Source organism: Odocoileus virginianus, unplaced genomic scaffold (assembly GCF_023699985.2).
Source record: "Odocoileus virginianus isolate 20LAN1187 ecotype Illinois unplaced genomic scaffold, Ovbor_1.2 Unplaced_Scaffold_15, whole genome shotgun sequence".
NCBI lineage: Eukaryota > Metazoa > Chordata > Mammalia > Artiodactyla > Cervidae > Odocoileus > Odocoileus virginianus.
Genome location: NW_027224277.1, coordinates 1,492,455 through 1,511,518, shown reverse-complemented (window position 1 = coordinate 1,511,518; position 19,064 = coordinate 1,492,455). Strand labels below are relative to the sequence as shown.

Below are 19,064 nucleotides of genomic sequence, written 5' to 3'. Positions count from 1 at the left end.
AAATGGTACCTCATTGTAGTTTTGATTTGCATTTCTCTGATAATGAGTGATGTTGAGCATCTTTTCATGTGTTTGTTAGCCATCTGTATGTCTTCTTTGGAGAAATGTCTGTTTAGATCTTTGGCCCATTTTTTGATTGGGTCATTTATTTTTCTGGAATTGAGCTGCAGGAGTTGCTTGTATATTTTTGAAATTAATCCTTTGTCAGTTGCTTCATTTGCTATTATTATTTTCTCCCATTCTGAAGGCTGTCTTTTCACCTTGCTTATAGTTTCCTTTGTTGTGCAGAAGCTTTTAAGTTTCATTAGGTCCCATTTGTTTATTTTTGCTTTTATTTCCAATATTCTGGGAGGTGGGTCATAGAGGATCCTGCTGTGATTTATGTCGGAGAGTGTTTTGCCTATGTTCTCCTCTAGGAGTTTTATAGTTTCTGGTCTTATGTTTAGATCTTTAATCCATTTTGAGTTTATTTTTGTGTATGGTGTTAGAAAGTGTTCTAGTTTCATTCTTTTACAAGTGGTTGACCAGTTTTCCCAGCACCACTTGTTAAAGAGATTGTCTTTTTTCCATTGTATATTCTTGCCTCCTTTGTCAAAGATAAGGTGTCCATAGGTGCGTGGATTTATCTCTGGGCTTTCTATTTTGTTCTGTTGATCTATATTTCTGTCTTTGTGCCAGTACCACACTGTCTTGATGACTGTGGCTTTGTAGTAGAGCCTGAAGTCAGGCAGGTTGATTCCTCCAGTTCCATTCTTCTTTCTCAAGATTGCTTTGGCTATTTGAGGTTTTTTGTATTTCCATACAAGCTGTGAAATTATTTGTTCTAGCTCTGAAAAATACCGTTGGTAGCTTGATAGAGGATTGCATTGAATCTATAGATTGCTTTGTGTAGTGTACTCATTTTCACTATATTGATTCTTCCAATTCCATGAACACGGTATATTTCTCCATCTATTTGTGTCCATTTTGATTTCTTTCACCAGTGTTTTATAGTTTTCTATATGTAGGTGTTTTGTTTCTTTTTTGTTTTGTTTTTTAGATATGTTCCTAAGTATTTCATTCATTTCTTTGCAATGATGAATGGAATTGTTTCCTTAATTTCTCTGTTTTCTCATTGTTAGTGTATAGAAATGCAAGGGATTTCTGTGTGTTGATTTTATATCCTGCAGCTTTACTATATTCATTGATTAGCTCTAGTAATTTTCTGGTGGAATCTTTAGGGTTTTCTTTGTAGAGGATCATGTCATATGCAAACAGCGAGAGTTTTACTTCTTCTTTTCCAATCTGGATTCTTTTTATTTCTTTTTCTGCTCTGATTGCTGTGGCCAAAACTTCCAAAACTATGTTGAATAGTAGTGGTGAGAGTGGGCACCCTTGTCTTGTTCCTGACTTTAGGGGAAATGCTTTCAATTTTTCACCATTGAGGATAATGTTTGCTGTGGGTTTGTCATATATAGATTTTACTATGTTGAGGTATGTTCCTTCTGTTCCTGCTTTCTGGAGGGTTTTTATCATAAATGGATGTTGAATTTTGCCAAAGACTTTCTCTTCATCTATTGAGATAATCATATGGTTTTTATTTTTCAATTTGTTAATGTGGTGTATCATATTGATTGATTTGCAGATATTGAAGAATCCTTGCATCCCTGGGTAAAGCCCACTTGGTTATGATGTGTGATCTTTTTAATATGTTGTTGGATTCTATTTGCTAGAATTTGTTAAGGATTTTTGAATCTGTATTCATCAGTTGCAGGCAGGTTCTTTAGCACTGAGCCACCAGGAAAGCCCTTCACCATCGCTTCAGAATGGTCCCCACAGTGCTTCCTGGTTCCGCGCTCAGGTCTCTGCCCTCTGACTCTTAATCACCTTAGTGTTCTATGTTGCATCGCCCCCTCGCCTCTGCCTCAACCTACACACAGCATCATATCACCAAATCACCTTGTTAGACTGCACTTATTTGTTCCCTCCTCTATTAGTCTGTCTGATTTCTGTCATCCCAACTCACGAAGAGTGTGGTACTTCTTTCATTAAAATATTATCTCCTTCAACTCCATATTCAACTTTGTATGATGGTTAGGTATAGACTCATGTTTTACCTCCCTTATCGTATGTACTTGAGAGCCAGCCATCTGTAACTCTGTCTTCCTTTCTTTTTACCTTCCACTGAACCTGTTCATAAATCCTTTCTGAAAAAATGGATGAATGTTAAAGAATCATATAAAAGCAAAGCTCTTCAGTGAATCAGAGCTTTGCTGGAGGGCACAGAGCCTATGTTGATCACTGTTACTTTGGTAAAACAATACTTAGCAGCTATCCCTGGGTACAAATAAAAAATAATTCTGATTGAGCCAGAATAAGGCACTAAGAGGAACTTAGTTATGAATCTGACTGAGGGTTAATATTCAGTTTACACTTGTGCAGGGGAGGTTTACCAAGACTAAAAGACTGAGTTTATCTAATCATCACCAACTGTATTTTCAGTTTTCTTTTTTGGTGGGCATGAAGGAAGTGGTTGGGCCTAGTTAATAAATGAATTGCTTATATGATTGGAAGTTTACTGGGTCCTTCATGAATAAATTTGTAGAAGAAGAATTTACCTACCGCTGCAGCAGAATGTTCCTAATCAGAAGGAGGCATCAGGCTGTTTCCTAGCCTTCAGATTTTTGCAAGGCCATGAAAGCAGCAGTTCTACTGATTTGTTTGTTTTCTCTTGGTGATTAATACATGGAGTCTATTGCTACTTCATTTAGTATCAGGTATGATCTGGTGGGTAGTTCAACTTGAGTAGATGTGATTATAGAATGTTTCATGTTTTAGACACAGTCTAACTCCCAAGCATTTCTGTTTTAGAAACTGGGACAACTTCCAAGTTAGTTTTGTGACTCCTTTCGTTTCTCCTGCCAGACTCATTAACTCAGCCTATTCGCCTTTGGGGAAATCATAGTTCCAGACTTGTACTCTCTGTAAAAATCATCCTCTTAAGTGAATGTGATGGTTGAATTAATTGAGAACATTCACACTCAACCTTTCCAGCAGTATATTCTGAAACCTGTTTGTTTTGATTTTGACCAGCAGAGAATTATTAAGATAAAGCAGTAGGAAACCATAATCATAATATCAAATTACCTGCATTAAAAGATGTGGAATTCAACAAATACTGCTATTTTTAAGTTCCACATCTCAGGTTTTATAGACTCAGAAAGCTAGAGAGAATCTCAGTCATCTTAGATAAATGCTTCTTTTTTAAAAAAACCATAGTACACATTTATTTTAAAAAAATCCAAATATACGTGAACCCATACAGATCAAACCCATGTCATTCAAGGGTCAGCAGTATTGCATGCATCATGAGTTTGATTATAAACTTTGATGATTATTCTGAAGACTGCTGCAGTAATGTCTAGAGGCTGTCTCGTGTTTGGGTTTTTAGCTTTTTACTTTATGTTGGAGCATAGTTAACAATGTTGTGTTAGTTTCAGGTGCACAGCAGTGACTCAGTTACACATACTCATGTATGTGTTCTTTTTGAAAGTCTGTTCCCATTTATGGTGTTATATAACACTGAGCGGAGTTCCCCGTGCTATACCATAGGTCCTTTTAAATATAGCAGTGTGAGGATGTCAGTCCGAAACTCACTAACTATCCCTTTCTCTTACCCTTCTTCCCTGGTAACCATAAGTTTGTTTTCTAAGTCTGTGAGTCTGTTTCTGTTTTGTAAATAAGTTCATTTGTGTCTTTTTTTTTTTTTTAAGATTCTCCATCTAAGCAATAATCACACAATGTTTGTCTCTCTCTGACTTACTATAGATCTTTTTGAGATGATGGTAACAGCTGTGGATTCTCTTTCTCAGGAAAACATACTTGCACAGAGGTTTTTGTTCTTTTTCAAGACAATCTTACTCCTGAGTCTGTCATGAATCCTAGGTGATGAAATCCCTGTTTTATTCTAAAGCCTGTCCTCTAGGGTCTGAAGAAGTGACACGTCTAAAATCACAGAGCTTCTGTAGGTAACACCACTGCTAATCTGTTGGGTTTCCTCCCCCTGGCCCCCCACCACAGTTTCTATCCCTAAAAACCCATCCTGAGTTTACAGAACTTAGAGGAAGGGTTAGGGGTGTTACACCTTAAAACCAACTGTTTCAGCTTGTCTTACTCACCCAGTTAGGAGATTAAAAGTACAGCAGTATCCCAAACATTTGAATCAGTGATTTAGAAAAGTCAAATGAACTCATCAAAGTTTTTATAACCTGTTGTGGTTGTTTGAAGGGCTCGTCCAGATCCCTTTTCATGTGCGCTCAGTTGTGTCCACCTCTTTGCAACCCCATGGAGCCCGCCAGGCTCCTCTGTCCATGGCATTCTCCACGCGAGAATACTGGAGTGGGTCGCTGTTTCCTTCTCCAGGGCATCTTCCTGACCCAGGCATCAAACTAGTGTCTCCTGCATTGACAGGCAGATTCTTTACTACTGAGCCACTGGGGAAACCACAGGCCTGATCCACAGTTGATCTAACTACCAGTTTCTTACCCAGACTGCTGGCCTCTGAATTCATCACATAAATCACTCTAGAGCACTTGTTCCGTTCCTTCACCCTGTCTGCCTTGCTTTGATTTATTGTTTTGTTTGGCCATGAGGCATGTGGGATCTTGGTTCCCTCACCCGGGATCAAGCCCAGGCCCCCTGCACTGGGAGCGCACAGTCCTAACCACTGGACCACCAGGAAAGTCCCCTGTCTACCTTTCCTTTTCTTGCTCCTCCCAAAGGTACCCCCATCATTGTGCTCACAGAAAGCATCACAATAAGCGTTGGTTGCCATTTAGTATCCATAAGTACACTTCAGTTTCTGTTGCCTTCTAGCAATGTGCCTTTGATTATGTGATTCGATTTCTGTGAATGTCAGTATCTTTCTCTGTACACTGGACATGGTACCGTTTTTCTTGCCACCCATCTTGCCATAAGAAGTAGATGTAGCACCTGGCTCCATCCAGTGACAGCTTTCACCATGTTTTGCTACACGTGTCACGTTTGTTACTGGAGTCAGGCGGCTTTCTCAGCGCTCTTTGCTGCAGAGAGTGCCCAGGCGGTCTCCCCCACTTGGTTCACCCCGCATAAACTGCGCTCCTTCTGTTTGGTCACTGCCGTTGGGGCGGGGCTGCCTCACGTCGTCGTCTTTTTCCCTTGCCTCTATTCCTCATGATGTTTTTAACTGACACCAACATCTGCCGCTTCAGCAGGCTCTTCTCCAAAATTTGATCCTTAATTTAACAGAAAGTTATTTGTGAGAATTTTCGTAAATTTGTCTCTCCCCAGTTTTCCATTATTAAGAGAACAGTTTTTTAAATTCCAATGAGGAAACACTTGATGTAGGAGACTTTTCAAAGTCCACATTTCTATCTCCTGAGTAGTAGACAGCAGCTAATTCTGTGGCAAAGCTTAGCCTCTAATTTGCTGCTTTCACAGGCTAGGCGCCTTCACTTTGCCTCTGATTTGAAGGGGTGGATTTGAGTGGAGGACTCCTAAACTGGTTAGAAGAGGCTTCAGCTCTCAGTTTTCTGTCTTCATCATGTTCTTATTATTTGAAAAAATTACTAACCTTACCCTAGTAGATATGTGTTATTCATAAAATATCAATTATTCTAACATATATTACAAAAACATGAAAGTATAAATTAAAGGATGAGGTTTTCAAAAAAGAAAGCTTCAATTATTTGCTTCCTGAGCTCCAGGGAATCGTCTCAGTTGCATCCTTTTTGGAACAGCCCCTGGGCCTGTCTAAACGTTTGGGTCCAGCTCAAGTGTGCTTTTGCTCATTTGCTTGAACTCACCATTTATTTCTACAGCTGGATTGTAAACTACCTGTGGTTAGGGACAGTGCCTTACTCTGTAATCCCACAACAATCCCTGGCACAGTTTTGGGTACTTCTTATGTATTCAGTATTTACTTGTTCATTGATTTCTTGGGATCATTTTATTTAGAGCATTATTTCACTGTTAATAAAAGGAAAACCATCTTCAGCCTCTTCCTTAATAGTTCTGGTGTTAGTCCCCACAGTGTTCATATCCTAAGGTTAAAGATCATCATGCCTGTCTGCGTGTACAGATTTTCAGAAGTAGATGTGCTGTCTGATGAAGTAACTCGATTGTAACCTCTTGGCAATGGTGCAGGCTTGGAAGCACACCTGTGTGAGCCCCCACATCTGTTTTTGTTCTTGAGATTTCTCTTTTCGTTTCTTATCAGATGGCTGAGTGCTCAACTGTAGCATTTTCTTTTTTTTAAATACTTTCTCTAGAGTTAATTTGTGCTGGTATTATGGGTTTACTACTTTGTATTTTGTATTTTTCAGGTTTCTGTTCTGTTCTTCTGAACAACTACTCTGTCCTTTAATTCTATAGGCTTTTTAAATTTTATGAGAGTAATTATTTGTAATTACACTTAAAATTCTTTATAACTGTTCAATGAATCTCAGTGGCTTAACATCGTAATCTTTTTCTTGTAGCATTCCTTTTTTTTTTTCATTTATTTTTATTAGTTGGAGATTAATTACTTTACAATATTGTAGTGGTTTTTGCCATATATTGACATGAACCAGCCATGGATTTACATGTGCTCCCCATCCCGATCCCCCTTCCCACCTCCTTCCCCATCCCATCCCTCTGGGTCTTCCCAGTGCACCAGCCCCGAGCACTTGTCTCATGCATCCAACCTGGGCTGGTGATCTGTTTCACCCTTGATAGTATACTTGTTTCAATGCTGTTCTCTCAGAACATCCCACCCTCGCCTTCTCCCACAGAGTCTAAAAGTCTGTTCTGTACATCTGTGTCTCTTTTTCTGTTTTGCATATAGGGTTATCATTACCATCTTTTTAAATTCCATATATATGCGTTAGTATACTGTATTGGTGTTTATCTTTCTGGCTTACTTCACTCTGTATAATGGGCTCCAGTTTCATCCATCTCATTAGAACTGATTCAAATGAATTCTTTTTAATGGCTGAGTAATATTCCATAGTGTATATGTACCATAGCTTCCTTATCCATTCATCTGCTGATGTGCGTATGGGTTGCTTCCATGTCCTGGCTATTATAAACAGTGCTGCGATGAACATTGGGGTGCACGTGTCTCTTTCCAATCTGGTTTCCTCGGGTATGCCCAGGAGTGGGATTGCTGGGTCATATGGCACTTCTATTTCCAGTTTTTTAAGGAATCTCCACACTGTTCTCCATAGTGGCTGTACTAGTTTGCATTCCCATCAACAGGGTAAGAGGGTTCCCTTTTCTCCACACCCTCTCCAGCATTTATTGCTTGTAGACTTTTGAATAGAAAAATATGGAACGCTTCACGAATTTGCATGTCATACTTGCACAGGGGCCATGCTAATCTTCTCTGTATCGTTCCAATTTTAATATATGTGCTGCCAAAGCGAGCACTCTCATAGCATTCCTATATTGTCATCTTCTCTGAATAGAAAAACTAAATCTATAAAGAAAAAAAAATTATTGTCAATTGCAAATCAAGACAGTGAGAGAGATAAAAACCAAACACTGGTCTCAGATTTGCAGTTCACTTACGTCTCTGTGGACTGCATCATTTCTTCATAAAAGGTGCAGTACGGTGTACTTACTAATATGATTCACTAAATTAGATCATTGCAGTTAATGACAGCTTAAAGGTTTTGAAATTTTTATTATTTCATTTTCCTGATAGGCTTGTTAGTCATTTTTTTCTTCATTACAAACACCCTCAAAACTTCAAGGGCTTTCTGCTTCTCGTGTCTCTCCTTGTCCTTGTCCTTGCAGCTCTCTGTATATGCTCTTCGCGTGGGGAATGGCAAGAGCCTGAGAGTACAGGCCCACCCGAGCACATTTGAAGCCCCTGCTCGCATCATGCCTGCTCACATCTCACTGGCCAGAGCAAGCCAGCAGCCTGGTCTGACATCAGTGGAGCAGGGTGTATACTCAGTCCACAGCAGGAGGCCGTGCAGAGTCACAAGAATAAGGGGCAAAGGATATCAAATCCTATTAAAGAGTGGAAAACTGAGGGAAATAATCTAGTCTACCACTGTAGGGAAGCAGGACGTTAAAAGAGTCATTAATTTGCTAATGTAAGTCTTGTGAACTATAAACATGGCAGCACTTTTTTCCCATGAGTAACTTAAATCTTATTTGACTACTTTGAAAATTCTCCAATGCTCTGAATTTCTTTCAAGAATGCCTCTTTAAACCAAAGTTATTGTTTAATGGAAATGAACACAAGTAGAGATGCTAGTGATGTTAATTGCCATATGTGCTTTGAGAAAGAGGTAGAATTGCTGATTGACTTGGAAAAGTGGAAAGTATAGATGAAGAGGGGATAGATAGAAAACTGCCTAAACAAAAGAAAGCTTTCTTTCAAATAAACTGTTAAGCATTATAAATTAAGCACTTGGAATTGAAATGAAGGGAACAGAATTAAGCTAGATTAACTCACAGCATGGAGGCAGATTTCTGAGACTCAGAAAGACACTTCAGAAAAGCATTAAAATGTCTATTCTTACTTAGACAAGAAGGGAGAAAGTTCAGAGGTGGTGTGTTATAATCTCACAATTGCCTAGCAATCTAAGTCAATTCTAATGTAATATTTTATATATACATACAGAAATGAGTTTGTATGTTAGAATTAATGCCTGTTAAATACTATAGTGGAATGAATAGTTCCTTAGAAACCTTTTTCTTCCTGAAGTGATGCTAGGTGTGTCTGTTTAGTTTGCTAATATTTTCTCTTTTCTGAACTGCCTTATTTCTTTCCTTGAATAGGGAGAATCTTTTTATTTTGAAAAATGGCATCATTTGCCACCTTTGTCAGGAATATTTCATAGAGGGGAGACAGAATTGACTTCGCTTGAGCTGGTTAGAAAGCTATGGAAACTCAAAGTAAATGGTACTTTACTGTTGTGTGCAGCATGACAGTTGTGTCTCCTCTACCGGCATGAACAAGGAAATTAAAGAAGTGTACGGCAAAGCTGTGCAGTTTTAAGCATAACCTCATCTACTTTTTTGTCACAGAAATGAAGTTCATTTATTCTCTGTTGTATGTACCTGGCTTTATGAGCAAATGTATTCACAGGAATATATAAATAGTTTTTTCAATATTATATTTTTAATCACGGACCTGCAAGGTTGCAGACTCTATGGTTAAAAATACAGCGCAGGGAGACCCTGTGTGCCCACCGCCTTGTTTCCCCTGGTGGTGACATGAGACTAATTTGTGCATCGTTGACAGACCCTTTTTGCCCTCTATTTAGTAAGCCTGCTTTTTTCAGATATCTAACTTTCTTTAAAGCAAGAACACCTGTATTGTGCCTGATCCTCTTTAGCTTTCAGAATTACGAAGTATCGTGAAAGGGTCCTTCTGTCAGTGTTGCTTTCTCTCTTTAGAACATTCCTCTCCATTTCCCCAATTCCCAGACTGTACCACAGATTGCAAAGGGACCTGTCTCATCTCCTCTTCTGGAATATTCTCCTCAGCAATCTAAAAATCTGCTCCTCCTGTTGAGGAAATACAATCAGTTGCATATTCAGATTTCTTGTTTTGAGTTTATTGGTGGTGTTTAAAAACTTGAGAGGATTTTTTTTTTTTAACATCATCTCTTCTTTTTTTTTTCTTTTAGCCTGAAAATGAAATTTCTTCAGACTGCAATCATGTAAGTATGGATTTTCCATAATTCGCCATATGTGTTTTATGTATATGATGGCAGATATTAGGATGCTTTTCCTTTGTTCTGGGAAGCATAATGTTTTCTTAAATGCACTTAATCTTAACAAGAGAATGATTAACCTTACCTAAGGGCCATGATAAATCTACAAATAGTCCTCCATTGGAGAAACCAGCAGGCTTGGCCAAATAATATTTGTAAACTTAACTTTTTCTTCAGTTACAGCTACCATATGAAATTGTTTCTTTGCATGTCAAGTTTACGATTTTAGAGTTTTGTCTTTTAAAGTTATTTCATTTAGTCATCATGCAGTCATCTACTGTGTGCCAGACACTGATAGAAACTGGACACAATTAAACACCTCGAAGATGGAGACATTCGAGTTGGCAGATAAGAACTCCAGAGATAACTGCAATTAATGCATTTAGTGTCATATCTGTATCTGTATCTCCATATTGTCTAAAATCTAATATTAAAAGGAACTGAATGCTTCAGTAGAAGCCCGTAACAGTACAGTGGGGACACAAAAGTGGATTTTGCCCTGGTGGGTTGATGTCCAGAAACATTTAATAGTGGAGATAATACTTGAGTTGTGTCTTCAAAGAGGAGTAGTTATATATCTCACAGTACTGGAAGAAATCACTCTGCCTCCACATTATTTGGTATTTTGAATGGGAGACTGCAAGAACAGAGAAGCAGATTGGCTGCTTAAATTGATGACTTATTCTAGGTAAGGTCTAGATAAGACAGAGATTTAAAGTAAAACACCACAAAAACAGTAGAAGAAAACATGAACGGGGTAGGGTTTTTAAAATATAACACAACCTCAAAAACTATTAAAAAAAAAAAAGATTTGTAAGTCTGATTGCATTACTGCTGTGACATCTTGTGATTCAATTAACCAAATATTGTACTTAGTCACATTACCTGCCATTGACCATAGGCACCACTGAACAGTCTATCTTTTTCCTCCTGTTTTAACCTCCATTTCCTAACTCAGTATGTGTTCAAACATTTGCTTCTGTTTCCTGTAATAGTCTGCGAAGCCCTTCAGATTAGACTGTGTGTGATACATCTTCAGAACTACTAAGCAGATGTTTGAATGAATCAGTGAATGAGTGATTGTATTCTTTAGTCATGGAGTGAAGCAGTCTGAGAAAAAGGCTTCTCCGTGTCCTGCATCATAGAAAGCTCCTGCTCTGTTTCTCCATCTGAGCAGAGTTTAAGAGCTCATTTTTGCTGCTTTTCAGAAATTGAATCATGTATTGAAATTTTTAAACTGAAGCTGCAAAGATAAAGTAATATTGAGCCCTCACCTGTGAATAGTAATGGCTTTAGAGATTTCATAGTTTGAACCTTTGAAACAGTTGTGTAAAACAGACCTTATCATGTACTTGTCAAGTTGAGGGTTTTAGAGGAATAAAGAAAGATAAACTTGGAAATTAGACTCTGGACTACACGCCTTCATAAAAAGCATGTGAAAAGCACTGTTGATTGTGAAATCTGCAACTTAGCCTTCCACTTCTGAGTTTCTGCGTTAGACTTTTTGATTTAAGAAGAATTTTGCATGTATACCTATTTATATTTTCTTGGAAAAACTCTTATCAGGGATTTTCATTTAATTTTTTTTGACTTAAAAAAATTTGTCCTTAAGTAAAAATAGAAAAAAGTGTATGTTTGAATGGTAGTGCTTTATTTTGTTTCCACATTTTTCTCTTTTATCTATAAATACAGTGACATTTTAGTCTTACTTTTTGTTCATTAACTGAAGTGTAAATATGCTTTATCTGACTGTATAATGGAACTGTATCATTTATAGTAACCACTGATGTTAAATTTCATGCTATTCTAAGTTTTTGTTTGTTTTTTGTGTTCTTTTCTCTTGGACCTAGTTGTTATGGAATTATAAGCTGAACCTAACTACAGATCCAAAATTTGAATCTGTGGCCAGAGAAGTTTGCAAATCTACAATATCAGAGGTAGGTAGTGCAAGAAAGAATTTTGTGGATCTTTAATGACCTGAAAGAGAAAATTACATCTGTTGACCAGACCAGTCATTGAGGGAGAAACAAGTGATTCCGTTACTCTACTTTTCTTGGAATTCACATATGTCTTGGTTCAGAGATAGACTGGGGTGGGGGAGTGTGTAATTAGACTTCTTTTTCTTAATCTGCACTCGCAGTAGGATGCTGTTGATTCCGGCAGGTTGGAAATCAGGCTCTTTGTCCCCAAATGGAGAGTACAGTCACTCTTGTCATCAGTGAGTGCTCTCACACGTGTACAGTCTGCTTATGACTGGGGCATGTCAAGGTGGTTTACCCGGGAGGCTCATAGCAGTCCTGAGTGTTTTGGCTGTGCCCTTGGGCCAGTTGAACCACAGAGGCATATGCTCCAAATAATAGGAGTTAGCATTAGAAAGGTTTAGTGAAAAGGTTATATATATTGTTATAAATGGATATTGCATATAAAGACAAAAATAATTACTGAAAATATGTATAGTATTGCATGTATGCTAATTGGTGATATTTTTCTATTATTTCTTTTGGCTCAGTATAAATATCAAATGATATTAGTGAAAATTGTGGTATTGAACATTGTAATTTATTTTCTTTTATAGAATTAGTGGTAGAAATTTCATGAAGTTGGGGATTTCTACATACTGAAAGAATCACAAAGGAAATAATTGCTGCTTTTCTATCTCAAAGTTAATAATCAGAGGTCTTGCATCACATAGATTTGTCCCCAAACTACCCTATTTTTTTAAAAAAATATGTTTGTTTATTTGACTGCTCTGGGTCTCAGTTGTGGGATCTGTAGACGTGACATGTGGGATGTAGTCCCCTGGTCGGGGATTGAACCTGGACTCCCTGCATCGGGAGCACTGGAGCCCCAGGGAAGTCCCCTCACTACCCTGTTGATGACTTCAGTTAGGACCATCTTCTCCTGAGCTCTTAAGGAGCACCCTACTCCAACCAGGTGAGTCCTCAGCTCATGTACCTCACTTGGCGCTGTATGGGATCTTGGAGAACCTGGTTTCTTCCTCAGACCTTCTACTGCTGCATCAGATGTGCTTTATTCTTTTGAAGCAGTGACCCTTCTTCAAATACGTTGGGGCTTCAGAATAGAATAGCTTATTTTAAAACTTTGATATTCAGCTTTTAGATTCAGTATTACGTACCTCAAACTCCCTTGGCTCACTACGTGGCTAACTGTACATACCAGTTTGAGTGCCACGTGGAAATTTAGCTCAGAGAATATGCAGATTCTTCAGAATAATTTCACCCTTTGTTGGTTTTATCTATCTGTATTTATAAATAAAACTGTTGGGACTTCCCTGATGGTCCAGTGGTTAAGACTGTGCTTCCACTGCAGGGGGCACAGGTTCAGTCCCTGGTCGGGGAACTAAGATCCCACATGCTGCCTGGGCATAGCCAAATAAGTAAGTAAATAAAACTGGCTTCCTTGTAATGTGTGTGCTATATTATGGCCCTCTTGTAATCTTTGGAGATATTGTGGTTTTATAACAGATTCATGTAACAGGGGTACTTCACCCTCTATAGAGGGAGATCATACTGGAGTCAGAAAAATTAATTATCAGGAAAAATTAAACATTTTTTTCTACATTTCCCTCTTTTTTAATTTTGGAGTTATTCTTGCAAGGAGGAAAACAACATCATAAAAATACTGAAGACTGCAAACCAGACTTTTTATTTACTCTCCATGATTGAGTCAAATATTGCCTGCTTTTCTCTTGGATTATGTCAAAAGTAGAGTGACTGTAGCATTTTTCTAATGGTTCCTTAAGAATCTGTTCCTTAGCCACGTCAGAGTTTACTTCCATTCATAAATATGTTGATAATTTAATGCTGTTTTACATTATTATTCTTATAAGTTTTTTGTTGTTTTTAAACTTCTCTCCAATACAGTGGTTCGAAAAAAGCATAAAATTTTAATTCAGATACTACATCTGGTTGTAATTGGTGGTGGACCAAAATACAAATAGGTACAACATCTCTGTGTTTCAGTAAAATCTCAGGTGATTGAAGCTAAATATACATTTAATTTCTTATTAAGGCTTCAATTCAAAATGTCTAGCAGTCTTCAGATTTTTAAACCATTGGTTGCCTAATAGACCCTGTCTGAATACTTGCTCTTCATTGTTTTAAAAACCCAGGTGTCTTCCATGAGTCCTGTTTTTGTTTTTTTTTTCATGCAGGGCTTTTTTCATTAGTTGAATTATAAACACTGAGATTTTTAAGCAGTTATTTCTCCTTTTACTTTTGAAACTTACCTCTGTTTTACTTTTTTAAAAAATCACAAACAACCCTTTTCTTGGAAGTACATTTATGGCCCTCTTCTTAGGCATCATAAAAAAAAAGAGCCCAAGGTTAAACAGAAAGAATTGCATTCAGCTTGTTGACTGTTGAAGATCTCTGCTGCCTCTAGAAGCCAGTGTGAGGCTGTTTAATTTCCCAAGTTTGCTTCTTTGAAAATAAACACGATTTTCTCTCTTGAACTGAGTCTTTGACTTGCTCTGAATTTAATACTGGGGTTAGACATGAAGAGACCCAGTGGCTTATAGGACTGTTAGTGTGTGGTGTGTCCTTTACCCTGAGCCTTCTGGAAAAGGAGGTTGTATTTGTCTTATCAAGTGTACATATTTACCAGAGGTGGTATAAGAATGGAGAATGGTCTCTATTGGTTAGAAAAAAACCAACAAAACATTCCCTTCTCATTCATATTAAAAATAAACATTTACATTTGGCTCTTTCCTCTTGTCAAAACTGCCGTTTTTGTTTGTTTTTAATTTCTCCAAATGTAGTAGGCGTTTTCCAAACAACCCTCTGTGCTTTATAATTCAACCTTAAAACCCTGTAAGTAGATTTCACTTTTTATGATTGAACTTCAACACTTTTAGGCTAATTTCCTTCCTTAGCACTTGAGGTTTTGGATGCACTTTGCAGAGACACTACCCATATGGGGCCACTTTGTGCTTGATCCACTAGATCATATGTCTGAACGGCCCAAATTAGAATTGCAGTGGCCTTCCCCTTCCTAGACTTCTTGCCAGACTGCACTGAACATCATTTTTAAACATGTTTCTGTTTCAGACCACAGTGGTGACGCCGGGAGTCTACTCAGTTAAAAAACATGCCCACACTCTTTTCTACTTTAGTTCTGCTCATCTCCGTTAGTTAGGTCTTCAGTGTTATTTACAAATTGCTGTTGATGACAACTGAAAAGACACATTAAGTTGAAATTTATTTGCCAGACGTTAAAAATGGAAAGTAAATAATCTGCCTCTTTACAGAGTTAAATCCCCCACATGTTTTCCTTCTCTCTTACCTATTTTCTAAGTAAACTAGCACTACGGGGAAAAAAAAAAAAAAAAAAAGCCCAAACCCATAGTTAATTCAGAACACATTAATGTCATGTTGAGAGGTAAAATAGTACAATCCCCCCCTTTAGTAATTAGGTTTATCCAACAATAATAGTTTGCTGTGTAGGTTGGCTTGAGATATGCAACTGGACTTTAGTTCTGCACCTGTTTCTCAGACCTATGCCTTAGATTACTCTTATCACATTCTTTGCATGGGTAATGGTAATTCTCAGTAGAATCATTTTAAAAAGAGCTGTCAAAAACTCTTTTCAATAAAATGCATTTTAAGAAATTTTCTCAATAAACTGAAATTTTTTTTAAAAAGCTGTTTTACTTCATTTAAACCTGGATTTTACCTAAGCATTTGTTTCTGTATTTTCTTGCAAAACATATTAATCAGGTATTTCCTAGAAAGTGCAGAAGTCTTAATAACATAGCACACTATTTTCTTTACAACTAAAGCATTTCTCAGTGTTTTCTTTCTTTGAAGAAGAAACAAGAAGATATCACTCTCTCTTTTGTAAAGGTTGTTTGGTAAGAGAATAGAATGCTTTCGTAAAACAGCCACTTTGCTTTGAGCAGATCAAAGAGTGTGCCGATGAGCCGGTTGGAAAAGGGTACTTGGTCTCCTGCTTGGTGGATCACCGAGGCAACATCACCGAGTACCAGTGCCACCAGTACATCACCAAGATGACAGCCATCATCTTCAGTGACTACCGGCTCATCTGCGGCTTCATGGACGACTGTAAAAATGACATCAACGTGCTCAAGTGTGGGAGCATTCGGCTTGGAGAAAAGGTATCCTACTCCACTGGCTTCACCAAAGGGGTCTTACAGATTTGATGAGTGAACAGCTTTGTATAACTGGCATGGAGACGATTTGGAGCTGGCATTGGACGCAAAGTTGAGGTCCAGACAGCCCTGGTACCTAAGGCTAGTTTGCCTGTGGATGCACTTTATCTGTTTGTGACCAAATGTTTCAGTACTGTGTGGGGAAGTAGAGGAATTAATATCTGCTAAGATTAGTGTTATCTTCAAAATGCAAAACCTAGTGTTATCTTCAAAATGCAAAACCAGCTAGTACTTCTTACCTATAACGTTCCTCTGGAAAAGCTTTCTGTAGTCTTGAGGGAAAAGTAGTTGCATTAGGAGAGACTCAAGTTCTCTAACCTTTCTTAGCATATACCTCACTGTTGTCTAAAAAAATTACTTAATAAACTCACCAGTACAAAAGTTAGCATATTTAAATGTTAGAAAATTTTAAAATATGTGAAGGGTACTTCTGGCTTATCAAAAGAAAGGTACTCTGTAAATAGGATATGTGTTATCTTTGTGTCAGAACTAGTTTTAGTAAAGACAGGAAAGAAAAGAACTCCCTAGCTTCTTTCTCCTTAATTATATCTGATCTTTCTTTTGTTCTCATTGGTCTGCTGTCCAGAAGGTCACAGTGGAGGCTTGTGCCTAATCCGTTTGCTCAGCAGAAGTGAAAGCTCCTGAGAAGTAGTAGGTGTCGGTGGGAGAGGCAGCTGAGACCTGTGAATGGCATCAGCTGTTAATTGCCGCTGCTCATTAATCTGCCGTTTAGGGGGTGTGAGAGCAAAGCCCCTCTGTTCAGAGCCCTGCTTGCAGGCCTCCGTCCTCGGCCGGGACGTGGTGGTAGGATTCTGGAGCTGCGCACACCAGTTCAGATGAGGTTTTGAGGGCTGGCCATTGTCTGGCTGTCACCAAGTCACCTTTGCTCCACACCAGCGCCTGGCTCTGGCCCATTCCCAGGGCCCCTGAGTTGGTCTTGAGAGCTCTGTGCACTGGCATACAGCTTCCAGGCAGCTCCTGAGAGGCCAGTTTCCATAAAGAAGACTGATTCTTGGCTTTCCCAACACATTTTAGAAATGGCACAAAAGCACTTAAGTCGCCCTGATAATTCAGAAGCTCCTGTGACTTTATTTATAGTGCTGAGGATTAATATCCAATTCCATGTCACTCTTAAAAATCGTCACATAGTGTTCCAGACACACTTTTCAGGAATCAGTGATGACACATTGTCATATTTGTGGTCAGTGGTCCATGCTGTAGAACAGACTATTACAATCCACCTCTCCCTGTAGTAGTTCTTCCCCATTGCCCACCAAGATAGTTGCTCATTAGCTTCCCAATAGCAATCTGGATTGTCCAGATTAAACCTGGTTTTGGCTGCATGTATAAGTTATTAAATCAGTATTGACTTGAACAGTGGCAGAAAATACTAGTGCCAGAGCCCAAAGATGTGACAGTGAGTTTTGATTTTTCAGCTTTGTTAAAATAACAAAAAATGTTATATGGGGCATCCAAAAGCACATTTTTGTAATTTTCATCTTTTGTTATACCTGCTAGTTAGATGAATTTCTCTTTATACCAGGCCCTCACCTTAGCACCCTAGATGGACTTCTGAAAAAGCATGTTCGTTCCTGCATGTGTGTGTGTGTGTGTGTGTGTGTGTGTGTGTACGCACGCATGCACACACGCTCAGTTATGTCTGACACCCTGCGACCCTGTGTGTAGCTCTCCAGGCCCCTCATGCTAATGCTGCAGCCAAGTTTAAAAATAATAGCAGTCTGTCTTCAGCCCTCCCTTGCCTTTTCTAAATATAGTTGACTTCTCTGAAGTCAAGTTATTTAGATAAGAAAATTATTCTGAAAATTAATAAATCAGGTTCTGACCACAGAATAGAACACGCTCATCAGTTTTAAATTTGTTGCCCTGAAGCTTGCAGTCTCCTCCGTGACTGGCTTTCAACTGACCTCCAGAAGTCAGAGAAGAGGGGTCATGGTTAATCTGTTAGTACACTGCCTTTGTATGAACATTTAAATGTCATGATTTCAAAACTGTATTTTTTCCAGAGTATTATTATATGTAAAATTTAAAAATAAAGGCTATATAATAAAACTTGGAATTTTCTAAATAAATATTTTTTAAATAATTATTTTTAAAAAGAAAAAGCAGATCTTTGAAAGTAAATGTAAATAACTCATATCATCTGAAGAGAAAGCAGAATGTGACATCCAGTACGGGAACTTAATTGTGGACATGTGCCTCCTTATTACTACTTTTATACTTTTCACTCAGTAGTTGTATCATTCTATCATTCTCTCCTTTTAAAACCAACTACTGTGAATAGTTCAGATATTCTTTTTGTCTCTATCTAGGTAGGTCACAAAAAAATCACAGATGTTGAAATGGAGGATAATTAATAGCAGAAATGAAAACTGAGCTCTTGCCCCTTTTTCTGATTTGTGTTGTCATTCTCTGGTCTTCCAAAAACATATATTTTTTTAAAGCACACGGTGTATGGAAGAAAAAATATTACCTACCGAACTGCTGAACACTTACATGGACACTGTATACTAGTTTTAAGACTGACATTTGTCTCACCACAGTAGAATTTTAAAAATTCACTGTAACTCTATTTGTAGGATCATTTGTTATGCATATGTGAAGCTTGCATATTAACAAGTTACCTTCTTAACATCTGAGCCAAAGTAACTTCATTTCTTGTAGATTATGTGCTGGTGTACAGTCCTTTGCTTTCATTTGTATTCAGTAATAACCCTACAGTCTTCTTTATCAAATATTTGCATATATTTGAGTTTTGTAACTGAATCTGGCTGACCTGGAAAGCTCAGAGACTCTGGGGAACTGAGAAGAATTCTTGAAAAATCTTTTATTTGAAAAAATTATCTAAAGTTACGATAATAATAAAAGAAAACATCTCATGGAGGTGATGTTATGGCTTAATGCCAGTATGTGGTGCTATAATTGCTATAATTAGAATTACATTTCACATTCCTTAGAGGGTCTCATATGGTGACACTGCTATGTTTAAACAGTTGTGAATCCTAAGCGTACAGAGAAGCATTTAGATTCATTGCAGGGAAATCATTTCTTTACCCTGTGAAGCCAGAACTTCAGGCTAGGTCTAAATGGAGAACTGACAAGCGTGCTGTTATTTTCAGTCTCTT

General features: G+C 38.0%; 1 protein-coding gene and 1 non-coding gene across 2 annotated transcripts in view; one reads left to right on the top strand and one right to left on the bottom strand.

Moving 5' to 3' along the window:
- The window catches only part of GLG1 (golgi glycoprotein 1), a 121,468-nt gene that overhangs the window by 65,404 nt on the left and 37,000 nt on the right, over positions 1-19,064 (top strand). The window contains exons 2-4 of the mRNA XM_020889182.2: positions 9,645-9,677; positions 11,582-11,668; positions 15,652-15,867. Of these exons, the coding sequence (XP_020744841.1) occupies positions 9,645-9,677; positions 11,582-11,668; positions 15,652-15,867 (336 nt within the window). The remainder of the gene's footprint in view (positions 1-9,644; positions 9,678-11,581; positions 11,669-15,651; positions 15,868-19,064) is intronic.
- On the bottom strand, positions 7,319-7,425 carry LOC139033543 (U6 spliceosomal RNA). The gene has a single exon (XR_011486095.1). It is a non-coding gene; the product is annotated as a U6 spliceosomal RNA (small nuclear RNA).